At 39.5% G+C, this 20377-nt stretch overlaps 1 protein-coding gene across 1 annotated transcript in view; it reads left to right on the top strand.

The window, feature by feature from the left end:
- RAB2A (RAB2A, member RAS oncogene family) overlaps positions 1-14730 on the top strand; it is a 95896-nt gene extending 81166 nt beyond the window's left edge. The window contains exons 7-8 of the mRNA XM_044780192.2: positions 11063-11131; positions 13398-14730. Of these exons, the coding sequence (XP_044636127.1) occupies positions 11063-11131; positions 13398-13493 (165 nt within the window). The 3' untranslated portion in view covers positions 13494-14730. The remainder of the gene's footprint in view (positions 1-11062; positions 11132-13397) is intronic.
- Positions 14731-20377: the final 5647 nt, after the last annotated feature.

Raw genomic sequence — 20377 nt, 5'->3', positions numbered from 1 at the left:
TTTTTCTCTTACTTCATGGTAACATATAGGTTGCAGTGGGGAGTGTGGAGACTACTTGCTTCTTAAGCTTAGGATATCTCCTAAAAATTTTTTTTCTTTCCAGATCGATTGTATTTAGAACAGTGCTTCTCAAATATTAATGTGCACTCACATCTCCTAGGAATCCTGTTAAAATGCAGATTCTTCTTTGGCAGGTCTGAGATGTGGCCTGAAAGTCTGCATCTGAAACCAGCTCTTAAGTGATGTCGATGCTGCTGATCCTGGGCTCCCTCTGAGGAGTATAAAGGCTGTGAAGGCCGGTCAGCTCTGTCACCCAGCAGAAGAATCTGGCAGAACGCTGTCCTTCCCCGTCTCCTCAGAGACAGTATTCCTTTAAACCTCCTCATCATCTTTGTTTCCTCCTCTACTGATTCTTGACTCTCAGCCTGTAATAATCAAGTTTCAACCATCTTGAAAATAAAAATCTGTCATTCCCAGTTCTCCTGGATATGTTCTCTTCTAGCTTCTAGTAATATCTAGCTCCATTTCCTTTTCACACCTCAGCTCATAGTCCAATTCTCCCACATGGCCAGGGTCATCCTGGACCCCCCTAATTGCCTCATCTAACTAATGCTTTTCTGTTCTTCCCTTCAGCCCTCCCTTCGGGTTGTTTGATACTTGGGACTACTCTTCTATAAACTTTGTTTTTCCTTAGCTCCATGATACCATTTTTTCCTCTTTCTTTGTGTCTCTCTAGTCTTCCCAGACTTCTTTACCAGCTCTTTTTTCCAGGTTGAAATGTCACCTAAACCCGTGACTTCAGAGACCCTTCTTAGGCTGCGTGTTCAGCCGCACTTTGAGCTCTGCTGCCTGGACAGCTCTGCGTGCGTGGTCCTCCAGCCCTCCCGGTTAAAGGACTGAACTGATAGCCCTTTTCCACTCTAGTCTGTAAATCTTCAATGTCCTGTATCCTCGAGCCTTGCCATTCCCCTGCCCCTTACAGCCATTTGTGCAGTTAGCATGTATCACTTTCCACTTGTCTGGTCATTTCTACCTGTTAAATCTTTCTCCAAGTTCTCTTCCATAATTGTCCCCTGATTGGATTCCCTGTCTTCATTTTTCAGTCCTCTCCACTGTTGCCTGTGAGATCTTTGTAAAAATGAAAATTGAATGTCCCTCTCCAGTTTTATTAAAACCATGTAGTGGTTCCGCACAGCTTCCGAATCAAACTCCTTAGCTTGGAAGATGAATCCCTTTATTTGCCAACCCCACCCCGCCGCCCCCCCCCCCCCACACACACACACACTGTGCTCTCCATCTTAAACTAAGAGCTCGTCAGCTGGGTAGTGCTCTTTACCCCCATCCACAGCAAGTGTTCTCTGCACTTGAAATGCCCTTTGTTCCTACCTGATCCTTCAAGGATGTAGTCAAGTCTAATACTTCCTCTTGGAATGCCATGACACATGACACACCCTCGTTGCCCCCCTTCACCACCAACCACCACAGATGTGCACACTGTCAGAATGTATATGCTCTCTTCTCTGTATTCATTCCTGTGTCATCCTGGGCATGAATTTATCTTAGTGCGCTCTCCTTACACTTGTTTTTCATGTCGGCTCCCCATAGGGTAGAACTCCTTGAAAACACAGACTGTTTTTTCCATCTCTGCACCCCCAACATGTAGCACAGTTTCTCCCCCACACAGTAGATAACAAATTTTTGAATGATTATATATAAACGAATGGTTACTTCAGCCTTGCTCCTCTTCCTTCAATGTTGAATCAGGTTATGCTTTGGTCCCACTTTTTAACATGTAGATGAGATTCCGTCCTAAACCTTCTTTGCCCTAAGCACTCTAAGACCTATGAGATTTGTGAAAACCCAGATGAACAGATTGTCTCCTGCTTTGATAGGAGCTTCCTCCAGTAGATGCCTGGGGTCCATGTGGTTTGAAAAGGTTTTTTTAGACCCAGGAATAACTGTGGCAAAAATTATGGCAGGCCAGGTAGGGGAAGTGCTCCTTCCCAAAAGCCTCATGCCAATTTGTTGAAGATTTCAAGAAGTGATGTATTTCTGTAATTCCTTCCCAATTTTCCTCTGTGTATTTTCCTTCTAAATTCAAATTGATTTTCTTAGAGTTGGACACTGCCAAAATTTATAGTTTTGTATTCCAAGACCTAAAGATGGTTGTGTTGTGAATAATGGTTAAACTTGCCATTTGCCCAAACAGTCGTTACTTTGTCATATATTCTTCTCCATCTCTTAGCCATGTGATGGCTTATTTTTCCCTATATATATCAATTTTACTTAAAATTAGGACTGGAAATTTATGTGAAACCAGAAAAATATATAAACATCAAAAACTTTTGAGGCTGAAGTCTAGTAATTAAAAAATATCTTAAACTCTTGAGAAATCTTAGCTGGAAATTCCTGGCTTAGCTGCTATAGTACTAAAGATAGAGCCAATATATAGCTGAAAATACAGCCAGCCAACCCCAGAACAAAGTGCAGTGACCTGCCAAGCCCTCTAAACCAACAGGTTTAGTGGGTTTCTATGTCTGGGGGAAAACATGACTCGATAGGACTTTAGTGACTAAGAAGGCCACCAGTTTCAAGGCCCCTTGCTAATACTTGTGTACTCTCTCAGTACTTGAAAATCTACAGTCTTAATTTGCATAGAGAGGACATCTTACTTGCCTTGGGCTGTGTTTTAAGTGGTGGAACAGGTGTTTTTATAAAGCTGGAATGTGGCTGTAAACTGAAGGCTTAAATCTGATCTGACCTTATCAGGCTTCCAGGTCCCTTGAGGAGAGCTTAGTTTAATGTACTGCTCTCTTCCACAGATGGGAAGATTTTGCTGACTAGCATTAGCTTCTCCACCCCTTATTTGGCCATCACCCTAGGGAACTTCAAGGATGATTCAAACCAAAGTAACTTTGAAAGTTGCCTCCATTTTCTCTACTTCAGGGTAGCTAAACATCACAAAAGAAGATCGTGCTGATACATGCATATCACTCACTCAACACACTTGCACATTTGTCTATAGTGTATATCCACATATAGGTGCACAATTATATAGATCACCAACTACCAAGATGCATGCGACTTAAGCATTAGAATTCCATGTGTCTAAAAGAAACTCTTCATTCCCTCCTTGAAACCTGATTTTCCTTTTTTATTTATCTCAATTCACAGCATACTTCAGTCACCTAAGCCAAAAGTAGAGTCATCCTTAAACTTACCACTCTCACCCTATTATTTACCAAGCCCTGTTAATTTCTCCAAAGCAGATATTAAGTTTGATCTTTGTTTTCCATTCTTATTGCCGCTGTTTTAATTTGTCAGGCCTTATTTCTTTTTTTTTCTTTTTTTTTTTTTCTTTTGTTGGTGAGGGAGATTGGCTCTGAGCTAACATCTGTGCCAGTCTTCCTCTATTTTGCATGGGGGATGCCTGCACAGCGTGGCTCGGTGAGCACTGTGTGTGTGGGTCCACACCAGGGATGCAAACCTGTGAACCTCGGGCTTCTGAAATGGAGCGCACAAATTTAACCATTACACCGCCAGGCTGTTCCAGGCCTTCATGTCTTACCTGGATTATTGCTGTAGACTCCTTACTGGCCTCCCTCTTGCCAGCCTTGCCTCCTTATAATTCATCCTCTAAACTCTCCTCTGATTTTGTTCCCCACCTGCTTCCCACCTTTTCAGGGCTCTTTGATGTCTCTTGGGCCGCCTTTCTAACCTCACCTCACATGCCTGCCTGTCCCCAGCTTCCAGTGTAACTGAGCTTAAAATCTGTCCCTCTGTCCACAATGCTGTTTCCTCCCCTTAATTTTCCTAATAAATGAGTAGGCGCTTGCTTATGCTTCAGGCCCGCACTCACAGGGCCTTCTCTCTTGACAGTTTTTTATCGGCAGACGTGCTCATGCCACATTATTCCTCTCAACAACTTTGTAGAAGTTTTCATGCTACCACATCCTTGAGTTAAAGACATTCATATTTACCTGAGTATGCTCAGTGCCTGGTACAAATCAAGTACTCAGTACATGATTGTTGAATGGAAGAACTAAATTACTAAGGAATTAGACATATCTGTGTGTTACCTCTGACAGAAAGTAGGAACAGGAAATTCTTAAATACTGTGTAATCCCCAAACCTTTCTCATCTAAAGTTCTGGTTTCTTCCTTGTTTAATTTCCCTGGTAAAATTGATCACCGTTTGTTTAGGCCACCTCCTTTCCTTCTTAATAAGCATTCAGGTGATGTTAACTTTTGTAAAGGGAAGGAAGGACACAAAGGATGTAAATAATCACACATATTATGTACTTCCAAAAATAATCCTAGAAATCAAAAATAATTTCTAGCTGGAAGCTTTTTGAAGGATGTAAGAAGTGTGTGCTTTTTATGTTCAATTTTAACTGCAACATGAACAAAATAAATGAAAATTCCTTTGAGTTGTGTTAAAGATAAGTGATCCTAATAAAAGGAAGATGAATGTGGTGGGTAGAATGTTAATCCTGCCGCTCCTGCTTCTGCTACAGTTGTGCGTGGTTTTGGACAGGTCGTTTCTCCTTTTGCAGCTCAGTCCTGTCTATGAAATTATAGATGGCTAGATTTCAGAGGCCCTCCTTCTTCTAATGAAACATAGGAAACTCTGTATGAAGGAAAGAAAAGCAGAACGGCTCTACTTTGGAATTGGGGGTACCGTGCAAAATGAGGGGGAGAGAGGAGGAAATGGTTCTCCCTCCGCCGGGCTCTCCCTGTTTCCTACCTCGTCCCCCAGAGGTGGTCCTGCAGGATTTCCATGAAGTACAATTTGAAAGACACTGTATTGGATCGTGTGTGTATGAGTACTCTTATACTGAAGCTAAATCAGATGGAATCAGACATTTTAAAGTCACAGAATTTCAAGGAGTTTTGTATTTAAACTGCTTAATCTGGAATTCTAGTCTAATGTTCTTTTCGTGAGACTTTCCTATCTTTTATTTTTTCATGCTCCCCAAACCCCCCAGCACATAGTTGTATGTTTTAGTTGTGGGTCCTTCTGGTTGTGGCATGTGGGACGCCGCCTCAACGTGGCCTGACGAGCGGTACCATGTCCGCGCCCAGGATCCGAACCAGCAAAATCCTGGGCCGCCGAAGTGGAGCCTGCGAACTTAACCACTGGGCCATGGGGCTGGCCCCAAGACTTTCCTATCTTTGCATAATATTTAAGTCTCAATATATTTTATTCTTTAGGGTTTTCTGTACACATTATGTGTTGCTAATTTACTTTTTTACGGTTTAGTTTTATTTATTAAGATATTTTAATTCACCAAAGAGCATCAGTCACTGTTCCTCTCCTTTAGTCTGTACGTTTCAGGGCACATTCACAGTTAGCACCTGCACCTTGTTCTGTTGCTCACCACGTCACTGCGTGCGTACACTCATGACCATGAAAGCTAACTTGCACTGAGGACTTGTACGTGCCGAGCAGTGTTCTCAGTGCTTTACTTTCATGCACCCCACAATTCTGTGAAGTAGGCACCATTAGTACCCTCATTTCACAGAGAGGTTAAGCAGCTGGTCCAGAGCAACACGTCTAATAAGAGGTGGCACTGGGGTTTGAGCCTGGACAGTCTGATTCTAGAGCCCCACCCTTAGCCATTCTGCTAATCTTATAGGTATAACTGCATCCCACAAACATAAATTTTCTTGAAAGCAAATGAAAGAAAGATTAAAATTAATTTTCTTATTTTTATACATATTTTGAATTTCTTTTCAGAAATAATGAAAACCTATGTAAATCACTTAGCATTGTGACTGGCCCATAGTAAGTACTTAGTAAATACTGGTTATTAGTAGCCTCAGCAATTGGGCACCTGTAATGACCATGGCATCGATTAGCAATTGAGAAGAAAAGTAAACAGCATTCCAGTTACTGGTGTTTCCCAGCTCTAAGGGAAAACTAGTGCCACTTATTTTACAGCGCGCTTTGCTCTCTAGCATCTGAGCAAGGTGTCCAGATGAAACTAAGATACTTTGTCATTTTCAATTCTTACCTAACAAATGCTGTCATTTTTATCTTGCCACCAGGTGGCAGCATATTACATAAGGAAATAACGTAAACGTTGTAGGCAGAGAATTTCAGTATTTTGCCTTAAAAACTGTTAGGCCATAATAAGAATAAAATATTACTGCCTGTTTCGCTTTGCCTCTGTCCACTCTCATCAGCTGTGAAGGCCCTCTTCGCATGTTGTTTCCGGCCTGCAGCCAGACCTGCCTCAGTCCTGCCCTGCACACCGTCTCCCTCTGTCAATCAGTGCACCGAGTTTATTTTTCCTGCATCTTACGGAGATTTAAGCCTTTGTGCTTAGATTCCTCCAACCAAATTGTGTTAGTTCAGCAACAGAAAGAACTATACCCTCCTGTTCCTGTATCTTACTTAGTACTTAGAGGAAATCTAAGTACCAAATCTGTGGTAGCGATTTAATAGGTGCCCTTGGGTAAACGAGACATGATAGGTAGGATACACCGGCGTGTGTGTTTGCTGACCGTTTATTTGAATTACAATGCATTTATAGTTCTTCGTGGTTATGTTTATTTTAATTTGTGCTATAGAAGTCCCTGAAGATTCACTTAAGTTTAGGTATTATCAGGACCATTCAGATAACTACTGCCGAGAGTTGAAAGATGAGTGTCTGAGGTGGAAGGCAATTAATGGCTAATGAAGGTAAAGGACTGAACATGGCAATTAATCAAAGTAGGGCAGAGTGGAGCGGGGAGCTAATGGTAAAATGAGGGAGTCAGGCCGCTGACACTGGAGTGGAGCGCTGCGTGGGAAAGCAAGAGGCTCACCAAGTTAGGTTGGCTGCTGGGAAATCTGTTTATACGTTGTAATCGTGCACCTGCCTAGATGGTGTTTGTTTCACAGCGCTAATAATGAAATCCTTTGACATCAGTTCTCAGCAAATTTTTTTCCTATTCTATAACCTGTTATTAATATTCAGATTTGACTATATTTGAAATGTAGAGATGAATATAATGTTCCTACTTGTAGTTCTAACTTATGTGCCACAAAATCTGCAATGATCTTTAGGATGGCATGTTTTAAAAAATATTGTATTTAAAATATATATATATATATATATATATATATATAGTATTAGGGCCAGCCTGGTGGCACAGTGGTTAAGTTCGCACGTTCTGCTTTGGCAGCCCAGGGCTCGCCGATTTGGATCCTGGTGTGGACCTATGCACCCTTGTCAAGCCATGCTGTGGCAGGCGTCCCACATATAAAGTAGAGGAAGATGGGCATGGATGTTAGCTCAGGGCCAGTCTTCCTCAGCCAAAAGAAGAGGATTGGTGGTGGATGTTAGCTCAGGGCTAATGTTCCTCAAAAATAAAATAAAATAAAATAAAAATTAAGCTTAAAATATATACATATATATTGTATTAACTAATGCTAAAAATTTTCTGTAAGTATACCATCGGCTTGATTCATTTTTCTGATATTAAGGAAATAACTATTCCAGATAATTTCCGAGGTTACAAAATCTTACCCTGGTAAACATCAAAACTTGTAAGAATGATGATGGAAGCATTTCCGAAATGTATTTTAGATTATGTTAAACGGCAGATACAGAGCCCCTCTCTCCTTGATGAGTTGGACCATCGTCATTAACACTTGCACTCTGCCATCAGGAGCTGTGAGATGTCTGCACAAGTCTGCTGCTCCCACAGCTGCTGCCCCCATTGCCTCTTGCGCACTGCACATGCCCACCCATCCCACTTATCGCTCACACGGACACACCCCTCACACATGCGCTCTCCTTCCTCCTCCTCATGATTCACTTCTATAGCCTAGAAAACAGAAAAAGTAAAACTCGTTAAAATTATGTCTGAAATTGGAAGGAATTTCGAGTTGAAACTGTCCTATTAAAGCATGAGCTTTAGTGTAAAAGCTTTGTAGTATCTATGTAGTTAATTTGTTGCTGATTTCCTCATTTTTTTCTGTGTTCTAGAGGTATTTCAGATTGTTGCCTCTCTACCTTGAAAAATATATATGGGGATTGATTTTTAGAGACTAGAGTGAAATGAGCGATTAAAGAAAATTCTAGCCAAATATTTTAACAGATACGTCTTTCAAAGTTCTTGAAATGCTTTGTGGCTTTAGTGGACAGGTGTCGTCTGTGACACCCAAGGCTCTTATCTTAGACGTTTCATTTGATCCCTAATAAGCCTTTTAACATTATTTGGCTAATGTTTCATTATATTTGAGTACTCAGCAATTTCAGTCCATAGCTACACGTTTTTAAAGCAGGTGTACTAATGTCTACATTTGTCACATTAGGTTTTAAACTGAGGGTTTCTTAAAATTGATTATTAATTACTTAATATACATTAAATATTAATTTTTTTGCTATGGTGTAGATAAAACAATCATTTGTATAGTATCCTCTCTATAATATGGTAAGAGGAGTGGAAAATATTTTATTTCATTGTCTTTAATATGTAATCAGAAAGTTGGATGACAACTAAGTGTAGCATTGTCCAAAGACTATATCGTTGAGATGGTAGGAATTATAAGAGAAAATGTAACCATTTGTTATATTTCAATTGTAATGAAATTAATTGCATGTCTTTACAATATAAAATACCTCTTAAGTCCATTGGGTACAACTGTTCTTAAAGGTGCTTAATAAAATATGAAGTACTATTTAAGTAATAAAATTAATAGTGACTTGGACAATTTTATATAACATAACTTTCTTATGCCAATTTTTAAAGTGATTCATCAACAAATTAGCAAAAAGTCGATTTATTACATAAATTGGTATATTTAATAATGACATATAATATGAATGCTTATTTATATAAAGTTGTAACTCACTTATGGGAGTAGTTCTGTCTAACGTTCTCGTGAAATGTACCCATGTGGGTGCCCCTGTAAGGAATTCCAGCCCCTTAAGTTTATGAATTTGTTGACTTCAGTATTTAGTTAGCCTGGTTTCTAAGTCCATCATCATAATTGACATGTTATTGGAAATAAAGTTGTTTTTTCTTGTTTGTAAGGATAACTTCAATTTTGAGGAATGTGAATCAATTCAGAGTTGGCTGAAAGCCAATTTCTCTTTCACTTTAACTCCAGCACACACACATGAAAAGCACACTTGCTTCCTAAGTGCCTTGCGAATCTGCAGTGATTAATTCTTCTCATTATTTTGCTGCAAATTCTCATGACCCTCTCTGATGATTCGATCAGCCACTTAGAGTTTATGCATATTCATATCTCTGTGCTCCTGCTGCACCGTTCACGTCTCCTTCCCTGACTGGTGTGTTCTTGGTGCGGTAATTGAGCTGCAGTAGATTGATTACTCTGGGGAGCTGTAAGGCCTTTAAAGGTGAAAACATATCAGTCCTGTTAATTAGGAAACAAAAGCTCTGGTGGCAAGTTCAGCAGTCAAATGTTTCCAGTGTAGAAAAGACGAAAGGTATGATTTGTTCCTCTCCATAAACCCTGTTTACTTTACAAATGTTGAATTGTCTGTATCAGTGGTAGATAGCTTTCTTTTATGAATTTTCATAGAATGCTAATTGAAGAGGACCTGACTTATAATATTAATGCTTTTATCTGTGATCTCTCAAATCTGATAGTCTAGCACCTGAGTTTATATACACCTTCTGTAGCATTGGCAATATTTGTATAAAATATCTTAATTTACATAAATATCAAATGCCTGTGTATTAATTTTGGTATTCAGGGACTTCGTTTGGTCACAGTGTTCTAACATTAATTTTTTGTCAGTGCTGTATGGGAAAAGGGTGAGACTTTATTCAACATGGCATAGAAGTTGAGCTGCCTTTTATCTCTTTATCATAAGCATCCTTTGGTTCTTTCTCTCTTAAACTGTGTATTAAATAATACATTGTCCTGGCTAAAAGGATCCTGTGTGGCACAGTGGCCTCCAAAAGTAAGCCACTGTCAATATGGAAGTTTATGCCGTTTATCTAGTTGACAAGGTTTTCTAATGCATGTTCTCACGTTATGTTATCTCCCACCCATCATGAATTTTTCTTTTGAGATATAATTCACATACCATAAAATTTGCCCTTTTAAAGGCTGCAGTTCACTGGGTTTTAGTATAGTCACAAAGTTCTGCGACCATCACCGTTATCTGATTCCAGAACATTTTCATCACCCCAAAGAGAAACTCCAGACTCATACGCTGTCACGTTCCATTCCCCCCTTCCCCTAGCCCCTGGCAACCAGTAATCTACTATTTCTCTCTATGGATTGACCTCTTCAGGACACTTCCTATACAGTCATGCATTGCTTAACCAGGGGGATTCGTTCTGAGAAATGTGTCGTTAGGTGATTTCATCATTGTGCAAACATCATAGAGTGTATCTACACAAACCTGCGTGGTATAGCCTACAACACACCTAGGCTGTTTGGTACTGATCTCGTGGGACCACCGTCATATATGCAGTTTGTCATTGACTGAAACATCGTTATGGGGCACGCGACTATAAATGGAATTGTACTATATGTGGTCTTCTATGTCTGACTTTTACCTAGCATAATGTTTTCATGGTTCATCCACACTGTAGCATGAATTGGTACTTCATTTTTTTTATGGCTGAATAATATTCCATTATATGGTTGTGCCATGTTTTGGTTTTCATTCACTTGATGAACATTTGTGTTGTTTCCACTTTTTGGCTATTGGCGCTAATAATGCTAATAAGCATTCACATAAATCTTTCCCTTGGTCTTGATCTTAGGGGGAAAGTTTTCAGTCTTCACCACTGGGTATGATGTTAGCTGTGGTTTTTTCTTGGATGCTGTTTATCAGGTTGAGGAAGTTGCCTTCTAGTCCTACTTTATTGAGTATTTTTGTGGTGAAATGTTGGATTTTGTCAAATGCTTTTTCTGCATCTGTTGAAATGATTGTGTGGTTTTTATCCTTTATTAATATGGTGTATCACATTGGTTGATTTTCTTATGTTGAACGTTATGATATTCTATAGAGCTTTTGTATAATGTTCTTGCATCGTTTTGGTTTTAAAATAATTTGAACCAATTTCTCTGCCTTGTATTTCAGGCGTTTATTAATACAGCAAAAGAGATTTATGAAAAAATCCAAGAAGGAGTCTTTGACATTAATAACGAGGTATGTACATATTAATATTATTGGCTAATATTAATTTAGAATTGAATTTTAATTACTAATTGCAGTCATTATTTTGTATTTTTTTAATTCCTAAAATGGATCTATGATGGCAGTTACCACATTAGTTTATAACCGTTCAACTGAAAATTTTTTATATGTTGTATAATAGTTAAATGTTTATGTTTTAGTAGAGCATCACTTTATCTGTGAAAACAGATTAAAGTGACCCTATCCATTTATTGCCAGCAATGCAAAATAATATAAATCCTCCAAAGAAAGAACAACCTCCATTTTCATCCACACATCCATATGGTGTCATCTGCTTTGGGGAATGATTTCTAGTGTGTAAATGCATGTACTGTGTTACTAATGCAAGATGTTCTCTCTCTTGTCTGGTATGAAAGAGGGAAATACCCAATTTGGAAATTACTCCCAGTATAGCATAGCATGTTTTCAGGAGACTAAATTAATACATGTAATTGGTAATTGGCGCTGGTGGGTTTTTTTTTGTTTTTTTGGGTTTTTTTGTAAAACTATTTTGAGCCAGTTTTGATCAACATGATTAGGATAAAATGTAAAGCTTTGAAGCATGTAATTCAGAGTATTTATCGGAAGTCATCATTTTGACCTAAATCCTCACTATGCATTTATCCTTATTTGTTTCAGAACATTTATGTGAGTAAAACATATTATTTACTTCTACGTAAATATTTTGCCATTTTCTATTAAGACTTTTTGCTTCCAAGAGAAAAACCCTCATTCCTCCCGAATTACCGTTAAGAAAGCGTTGGGTTGGGAGGCCGTTGCACGTGTTTCTCTTGGCCTGCACATGAACAGGGCTCTTTATTATTTGCCTCAATATTCTTTGCTAAAACAGACAACATTTTGCCTGATGTTTCCAAAAAGTACTTGATTTTCTGATTTCTTTGAATTTGGAGTAATATCATTTCTAAATCCTATCTTCAAGGCTTATGTGGCAGTAGATCTCGAGTTAATTTAAAGGCGACACCATTCAGACTAATGCCATATAAATTGAACAGTAATTGGGCCTCTCTTTCAAAGGGCACGTTCATTGTTTCTGTCTGGTTTCATATAGTAGCTGACTGCTTTACTGTGCCTGGTGCGGCTGTGATTGTAATGTGCTGTCAGGAGCCAACAGGCCGTGCAATTTATTTGGCCTAATGCCAAGCCTGACTCCTTGATTCCTCAAGAAGTTGCTACCAGCCCAGAGGGGGCAAAACCAATGAGCCATAGGGCATGCTTTTTATTAAAGAGGAGTCAAAAGAGCGAAAAGAAACCACATCAGCTGCTGTCAATACTGAGCTAGTGCCAGAAACCCCAAGGCTACTACTGTTGCAGAACGACTGCCAAGCGCTATAAATCTGAGATTTACTGTGACGTAAAGTTTCCTTAAGAGCTTAATTTCTGAAGCTACTGTATTACTTTTCTCAAAGTGTTGTATTTTTAGGTAAAATCCACTTGAGGGAGTGAGGGTTAAGACATAAGTGTGAGTTTGATGAATGAAAGAACTACTCTGTGTGTGGGTTCTTGGCAAGCTGCCCTGTCTTTGGGGATCATAGAAATTATTGATGACACAGAACACTCATGTGCCCTTAGCCTGTACAGCTGATTCAACATGGAACAGAAATGCTGCCGAGAGAGAAGATTTTACGTCGCATTAAAGCAGCATAGCCTTTGCCTATTTTGATACTTTAAAGATTACTTGCAACAATTGTTTTAAACAGTTTCTCCTTTGTGAGAATTCCCTGAAAAGCAGCGCTATCCAGTTTCTGTTTACCCAGTGCCTGGTATGATAAAGAATTATTTTCAGAAGTACTTCCACAGTATTGTTTTTAAAAGGAAGGAACATCCCCTACGAGATACTGTTTTAATCGTTGGAAAAATCTGTCTAATACATATTTTTCTGAGTTGTTTGGTAAAATTACACGGGGGGCCGGCCCAGTGGCACAGTGGTTGGTTTGCACGCACACTCCACTTTGGCGGCCCAGGGTTCACGGGTTGCCATCCCAGGCGCAGATCAAGGCACTGCTTGTCAAGGCATGTGGCGGCAGCGTCCCACAGATAAAATAGAGGAGGATGAGCACACTGTTAGTGCAGGGCCAGCCTTCTGCACCAAACAAAAAGGGGGGGGGGGGGGATAAATCAATATAGTTCGTTAAAAAAAAAGAAATGCGTTTTTAAAATTTAGTTAAACTATGCTATCTGATTGGATCCAGTTACGTATTTTTTTTCTCTTTCATTTCAGGCAAATGGCATTAAAATTGGCCCTCAGCATGCTGCTACTAATGCCACACACGCAGGCAATCAGGGAGGACAGCAGGCCGGGGGAGGCTGCTGTTGAATCCGTTTTTACTGTCTCGCTGCCCACATGGGGCTACTCACTTACTCCTTCACCCTCTCCTCCTGCTCAGCTGAGACATGAAACTATTCGAAATGGCTTTATGTCACAGAAGACTTTAATCCTTCGAATTCTTGTATAACTTTGAATAAATGGTTAATGTTCACTTAAAAAGACAGATTTTGGAGATTGTATTCATATCTATTTGCATTTGATTTCTAGGTCAATTGATGTGATTATTTTTGTTAAATGTTGTCTTGTGCCCTTCCCTACGAACTGAATTGTATTAAACACTACAAAGTCATCTTGAGTATTTTAAATTGGTTTGTGTAGTTAGGTTTCCCAACACCTGTGGTTACCTAATGTTTAATATTATAGAACTGTCCTCAGAAAGTTTGTCAATTTTCAAGGCTATAAGGAAAAACAGAAGGACTCTTTTAATTCTATATTTATCATTACTTTCTGTATATATAGTTTAATAACCTGCTTGGGTGTAATTTGCCAAGCTTGAATTCTTTAATGCATTTGCATAAATTCTATACCATTTAGAGCTTAAAGCTACAGAAGCATTGTTAGGAATTGCTTGGACACTGAATTTTAAACTTTTTGACATTGTTAACGAGCATGTTCATCTTTTCTTGTCACTAGTTCAAGAAAAATATGCTTAATGTACATTACTAAAGACTATGTATGTGTTAACCTGTTTTACTGCCAAAAGTTTGCTATTTGTCCACAATTTCTTTAAGACCTGTTCAGAAGAGGATTTGTTTGCCTTAACAAATACTGTTGGGTAAAAACACAGTATAATGAGTGAAATGGGTGCACGCAGGAACAGCCTACACCTGAGTGACTCCAAGAAGAAGGGATGTCCACGCTACGCGTAGATGGCACGTTATGAGGACTTTAATCTTTCCTTAAACACAATAATGTTTTCTTTTTCTTTTATCCACATGATTTCTAAGTATATTTTTCATGCAGGACAGTTTTTCAACCTTGATGTACAGTGACTGTGTAAAATTTTTCTTTCAGTGGCAACCTATAATCTTTAAAATATGGTAAGCATCTTGTCTGTTTTGAAAGGGATATGACAATAAACCTACCAGATGGAAAATCCTGTTAAAAAGTAGACAAGCTTTAGTAATTTACTCAGTGTGGTGGTTTTATCCTTTTTTTTCTTTCTCTCCCTTGGTCTATAATGAAATTGTTATAGCAGTGCAAAAATAAAGTCCTATGTATAAAAGTGTCCTTTTTTTATTATGACCACATCACTTTTTAAAGATGTGTTTTTTTGGTCCATCCACAGCTCTTACACGTATTTAAGCATATTTTTTTAAAGGGTCAGAATGTTCAACACTTGCCCTTTTTAAAAATTTTGCGAAAATATGAGACAACTCTTCACAATACCAAAATTCTTTCTGTTACTGATGATGTGAGTATTTTCCACTCCTCAGCCAGCACAAAAGCACATTTTAACCATGAGAAAGCTTTATAATAAGTTCTCAGTATGAAACTAACCACTTTCACTTCACTCGCTGACTTCAACTCTCTGCAGTCTTCCCGGAAGATTCAGCAATGCTGTGTCAAAGCCTGGACACGACTTGTGGGAAATCACCTAGTGCATCTTAATTTGGCTTTGACTAGCTCCTGGAGGGCAGAGGGAAGGGTGAGAGGGAATCGAGTTTCTTGAATATTTTTATTATACACTTTTTCTTCCTTAAAGCGGTCATATCAAATTCACTGATCTTACTCCTCGCTCTCTTCAGTGACGTAGGAAAAGTTAAGACAACTAGGACTTGGTCTGCGCTATACCGAGAAGAGGATGACTCTTTGCAAATGGTTGTTTTTAAACTGCTGTTAACTTTTCCAGACGGTTAATGTTTATTTTCCATGCTGTCTCCCTTAATTCTTTTATAAATCAAGTATAAGAAGAGAAACTAATGGTACAGCAAACCAGCACATGTATTTTAATGCCCTAAGAAAAGATGGAGCTCTCAAATTACAGCTCCTACCGCAGCATCCGTCATCTGCTTGGTCTCGGGCAGCAGGGCCGAGTAGTGGACGTCTCTGTAGTTGTCACCACTCTCTCTACAAGTCTCATCTCCCGTGAAAGAATATACGGGATTTACGTCAGCTGACAAGGCAGCGTTACCGTCTGGTTTCTACGCTGTGCTCATTTTATTATCCCTATCACAAATAATGTACCATTGGCACCTGTAATTGAATCTTTAATATTGTGTCTGAGTCTAATTGATCTTTGATCAATTTTTGTAGCAGCTGTAGACATGTTTTAAGAGCTAGAAAATCAGTCACTAAAAAAATAAATACAACTTTTAATGTCTCAAGATGTAACATTCCGAAGTTGTAATCTTCAAAAAGTCAGTGTTACTGTTTGTCTTCTGAATTTAAGACAATTGAATTGAGGAAATTTTTGAAAGAGTAGCATATAATTAGACACACAATTCAAACAATATGTGGGAGCTAAACTGGATCTTCATACACAGTTTGTTTTTAATTTTAAAATAGCCTGTTAGCAGGAAAATAGTCCCTGTTGAATCTTCTAATAGTCAAGAGGATAGGAATGTAAATGATACTGAAATGTGTCTAATCACTCAAAAAGTGATCTATATCTGGCTTTGGGACATATTAAATATTCTCTCATATGTAGTAAAGCCCCATCTAAGCTCAGTACTGAGGTTGGCAGCATAGGGTTTGACTGTTTGAACTAAAAATTAATACAAAAAGATAACCCTGTTTCATAATAAACAAGATTGACTATACATAGACAAACCAACGTACTTGTGTTTCTTAGAAGAAAGGGTTTACATGTGCTTTGGTGTTCAAATGAAAATAGATCCCAAGCCCGTAGGAAGCTTCTCCTTGCATTGATGTATACTAGATATTGGCACTTGGTTCAAGTCATGATGGGAAACGTTCAAGTGCCAGTGTGTATATTTAGTATTCATTAGATTTACAAAACCGTGAATCCAACTCTCGAAAATTGAAGAACATGAGACCAAAATCCTCATAGAAAATGGAAGAAGACAAGTCAATGAAAAGAAGATATAGAAATGTCTCTCAAATATATTTTAGAAATTCAAGCATAGAGAAATGCAAATTAAAACTGATAAACCATTTCTCACCTGTGAGGGTAGAAGAAAGTTAAAAGTTTGTCAACATTCCATTGGTGAAACACTCTCCTGTTGCTGGTGGAAGTGCAGACTGGTACTGCCTTTCTGGAGAGGAACGTGGCAATACCTAATAAAACCAAATAGACTCACTCGTTGACCCAGCAGTCTCACTTTTAGGAAAATGCCCTGATCATCCCTCCAACAATGCAAAAGCACGTGTGCACAAGGTTGCTCGCTGCAGCATTGCTTGTAAATGCAAAATAATGGGACGTAATCTAAAATCTATACATAAGAGAGTTCAGTAGACTATGGTACACGGTGGAGTCCTACACAGGGGTGAAAAGTATGAGGAAAAGCTCTGTGAGCTCATGCCATGATTTCCAGGATATATTGTTAAGTGAGAAAAGCAAAGTGCAAGAGTGCCTACGGTTTAACTTCCTTCATGTAATAAATATCTGCCCATCTGTGCAAAAGAAACACAGGAAGAATAAACTAGAAATTAATGAGACTGGTTACCTACAGAGGGTAAGTCCAGAGTGCAAAGTAAGGAGGATTGGGAATGGGGTATTTGGGCTAAGTGACACCTCGCTCAGATACATTTTTATTTAACTCTTTTCTCAGAATTCTAGTAATGTTCCACATACTCCAAAAAAGAAGAAATTAAAATCAACCATGGTGTGCAGGGAACTCAAAACGAAATAGAAACTGAGCAAACCTACCTAAATTACAAATGAGTGACATTACCACACTGAAGGGGTCCAAAAAAACCAGGGCTGGCCCGGTGACGCAGCAGTTAAGTGCACACGTTCCACTTCGTCGGCCCAGGGTTCACCAGTTCGGATCCTGGGTGCAGACATGGCACTGCTTGGCAAGCCATGCTGTGGCAGGCGTCCCACATATAAAGTAGAGGAAAATGGTCAGAGATGTTAGCTCAGGGCCAGTCTTCCTCAACAAAAAGAGGAGGGTTGGCAGCAGTTAGCTCAGGGCTAATCTTCCTCAACAAAAAAGAAAAAAAAGCAACTTTGGAAAAGGGGATTTTTGACTGTATAATGTAAAGCTAAAGATGAACTGTACACAAATATACTCCGGCTAGTAAAGGGATGTGGCTTAGCAATTCTAAAAATGCCTTTTGCATGTTAAGCAAATAAATATATAGTGGACAATGAAAGATCCATAATGAAAGCAAAGCTTCTCATTATTGAGAAAGTAGTTACAAATAAAAGTTGGGAAAGTCTAGAATGAACCCTGTGGTGTTGGATTGGAATTGGAAGTGTTAGAACTCATGGCTTTTCTGTGTACAGATGGATGAGAAATACAGAAAGCAGAACGTATGAGTATACATACATGCTTTGTCTACTGAGAGGGGCTAAAAGCAAAAACACCGTGGGACCGGTGAGCACAGCTAGTGCTCAGTTATTGGTTTCTAAATACCATTCTCATAAAGGGAACTAGCGCTTCTTGGAGAAATGATTGATTTCAGGGCTGGGGCAGGAAAATCAGAAAACGAGCCTGGAACACCTTGTGATGCCAAAAAGGGAAGAGTCCGTAAAATGGTGGGGCCGGGGGAGCATAACAAAGGACACAGGAGGAGCCAACTTGTTGCTTTTGATGGCCAACTCTGGGACGATTTGAAAAAATAACTAATGCTATCAATGGATTGTAAACCATGAAATAAAATATCCATGATGTAAATAAATGATTGAAGAAATAAATGGGGCAAGGGAGCACATTTCCTCACAGGAGGATACCAGTTACTAGAGGTAGAAGGCATGATGTCATCAGGAAATCATTCAACACCACAGTAATTATTAACGATGGGAATCATTAGTGAGAGCTAAATGCAGTGGGCAAAAGCGTGACAAGAAAAAAGACGTGTGCTTTGTCTCAGTGTATCCCCACAAGGCACTATCACAGAAGGAAAAATACCGACTTGGTTAACTTGACATCACCTTCCTCAGGTGACCAGTAAGACATGAGGCCATCATGTGCCAACTAATGGGATGCACTGAGAAGGGCGCAGTTCTGTGGGATTCTTGCCAAAAATGGAAGCTAATCATTAGGAAACCTCAGAGAAACCCAAATTGAGGACCATCCTACAACGTAAGTGTCCAGTACTCTTCAAAAATGGAGAGTCATTTGACAAAAAGATAAAGAATAAGGAACTGTCACAAACTGGAGGAGACAAGGAGATGGGACAACTAAATGCAGTGTGAAATGCTAGAGGAGGGTTTCGCTGAAGGAGGGGCACCGGGGGCTTCTCTGCTACGAGCAAAGTTCTGTTTCTTGACCTGAGTGGGAGTTACGTGGATATTGCTTTCTAATTCTTTAAACTATACCTATGCATTTTGTGCACTTTCTTGTAAATAAGATTGTCTTCATTAAACAAAGAAACATGCTGCCTTATGAGTTGCCCTCAAAACTTAAATGTGTCAAGTTTACCTTATCCCTTGTTTTGGGTTGAATTGTGTCCCTCTCAAAAAATATATGCTGAACTCCTAACCCCCAGTACCTCAGAATTTGTCTGTTTTGGAAATAGGATCATTGCAGATGTAATTAGTTGGGATGCAGTCATACTGGAGTAGGGCGAGCCCCTACTCAGTATGGCTGGTGTCCTTGTAAGTAGATAGCCGTGTGAAGACACAGAGGCACACAGGGAGAAGGCCAGTGACCACGAGGCCCGAGACTGAAGTCATGCAGCCTCCAACGAAGGAAGGCCAAAGATGGCCAGCAAACTGGCAGCAGCTAGGAGGGAGCGAGGAAGGCTTCCTCTCCGGGTTGCGGAGGGAGCACAGCCCTGCTGACATCGGGACTTCGGGCTTCTAACCTCCAGAACTGTGAAAGAATAAGTTTCTGTTGTTTTAAGCCACGCAGTTTGTGGCACTTTGTTATGGCCACCCTAGGAAATTAATACATCCCTTATACCCTATGAATGAAGACACTTTTGAATAGGTTGTCTGTGTACCTTCAGTGAAATGCGGTGTTGAAGTCGTGGGTGTATGGGAGGGTGGCAGCGGCTTCACTGCCCACACACGTCGAGCTCATCCTCAGAGCAAAGTTAATCTCTAGGAGTATTCTTTTTGCATCCTCCTGCCTCAGAATAACTTAGTTTACTCATCAAGTTACTATTCAGAATATGAAATATTGGTCCATAGAGGTTTTATGAGAAATCATAGATACAACACACATAGGACTTTCTTGATACAACACTAAAGATAGAATTTTTAATGTCACTGACGCCCTGACGTCAGTTTAAAACTGAAGCAGGTGTCAAATGTATACAAGTGTGATCTTATGACAATTATGATGATGACAATGAAAGTGGAGATATAACACAAATTCTAGAAATATCCTTCCTGTTGTGGGAATAAGCCAGTAAGAACAAATCAAAACGTGGGTGCAAGCTGACTAAGAGGGGTTGTGTTTTGGGTTTGAGATACTGAAATCATTCACGGTAATTTGAATATTGCTAACAAAGTACAGAGCGTTGAGGACAAGAGTGAGGTCGACTAGCCAGAGGCTGAGAGACTCACTAGGGAGAAGATTCCAGTCTTCTTATGTTTGACAATTAATTTTGCATTAAAATAGCCACATACCAGGTGCCAGGAACCGCTGCTGCAGAGAATTCACATTCACAAGAACTGAGTAAACGGCCGGAGTCTTTCACATGCGCCAAGGTGTGCATTGCGAGCTGCCCAGGTCCAAGGTATGCGTACCTTGTTCTATGCCTTTCCCTGAAGCGGGTGGAGATTTATGTCGAAG

Source organism: Equus asinus, chromosome 12 (assembly GCF_041296235.1).
Source record: "Equus asinus isolate D_3611 breed Donkey chromosome 12, EquAss-T2T_v2, whole genome shotgun sequence".
NCBI lineage: Eukaryota > Metazoa > Chordata > Mammalia > Perissodactyla > Equidae > Equus > Equus asinus.
Note: the sequence above shows the minus strand (reverse complement) of the source record. Positions and strands in the feature narration are given on the sequence as shown.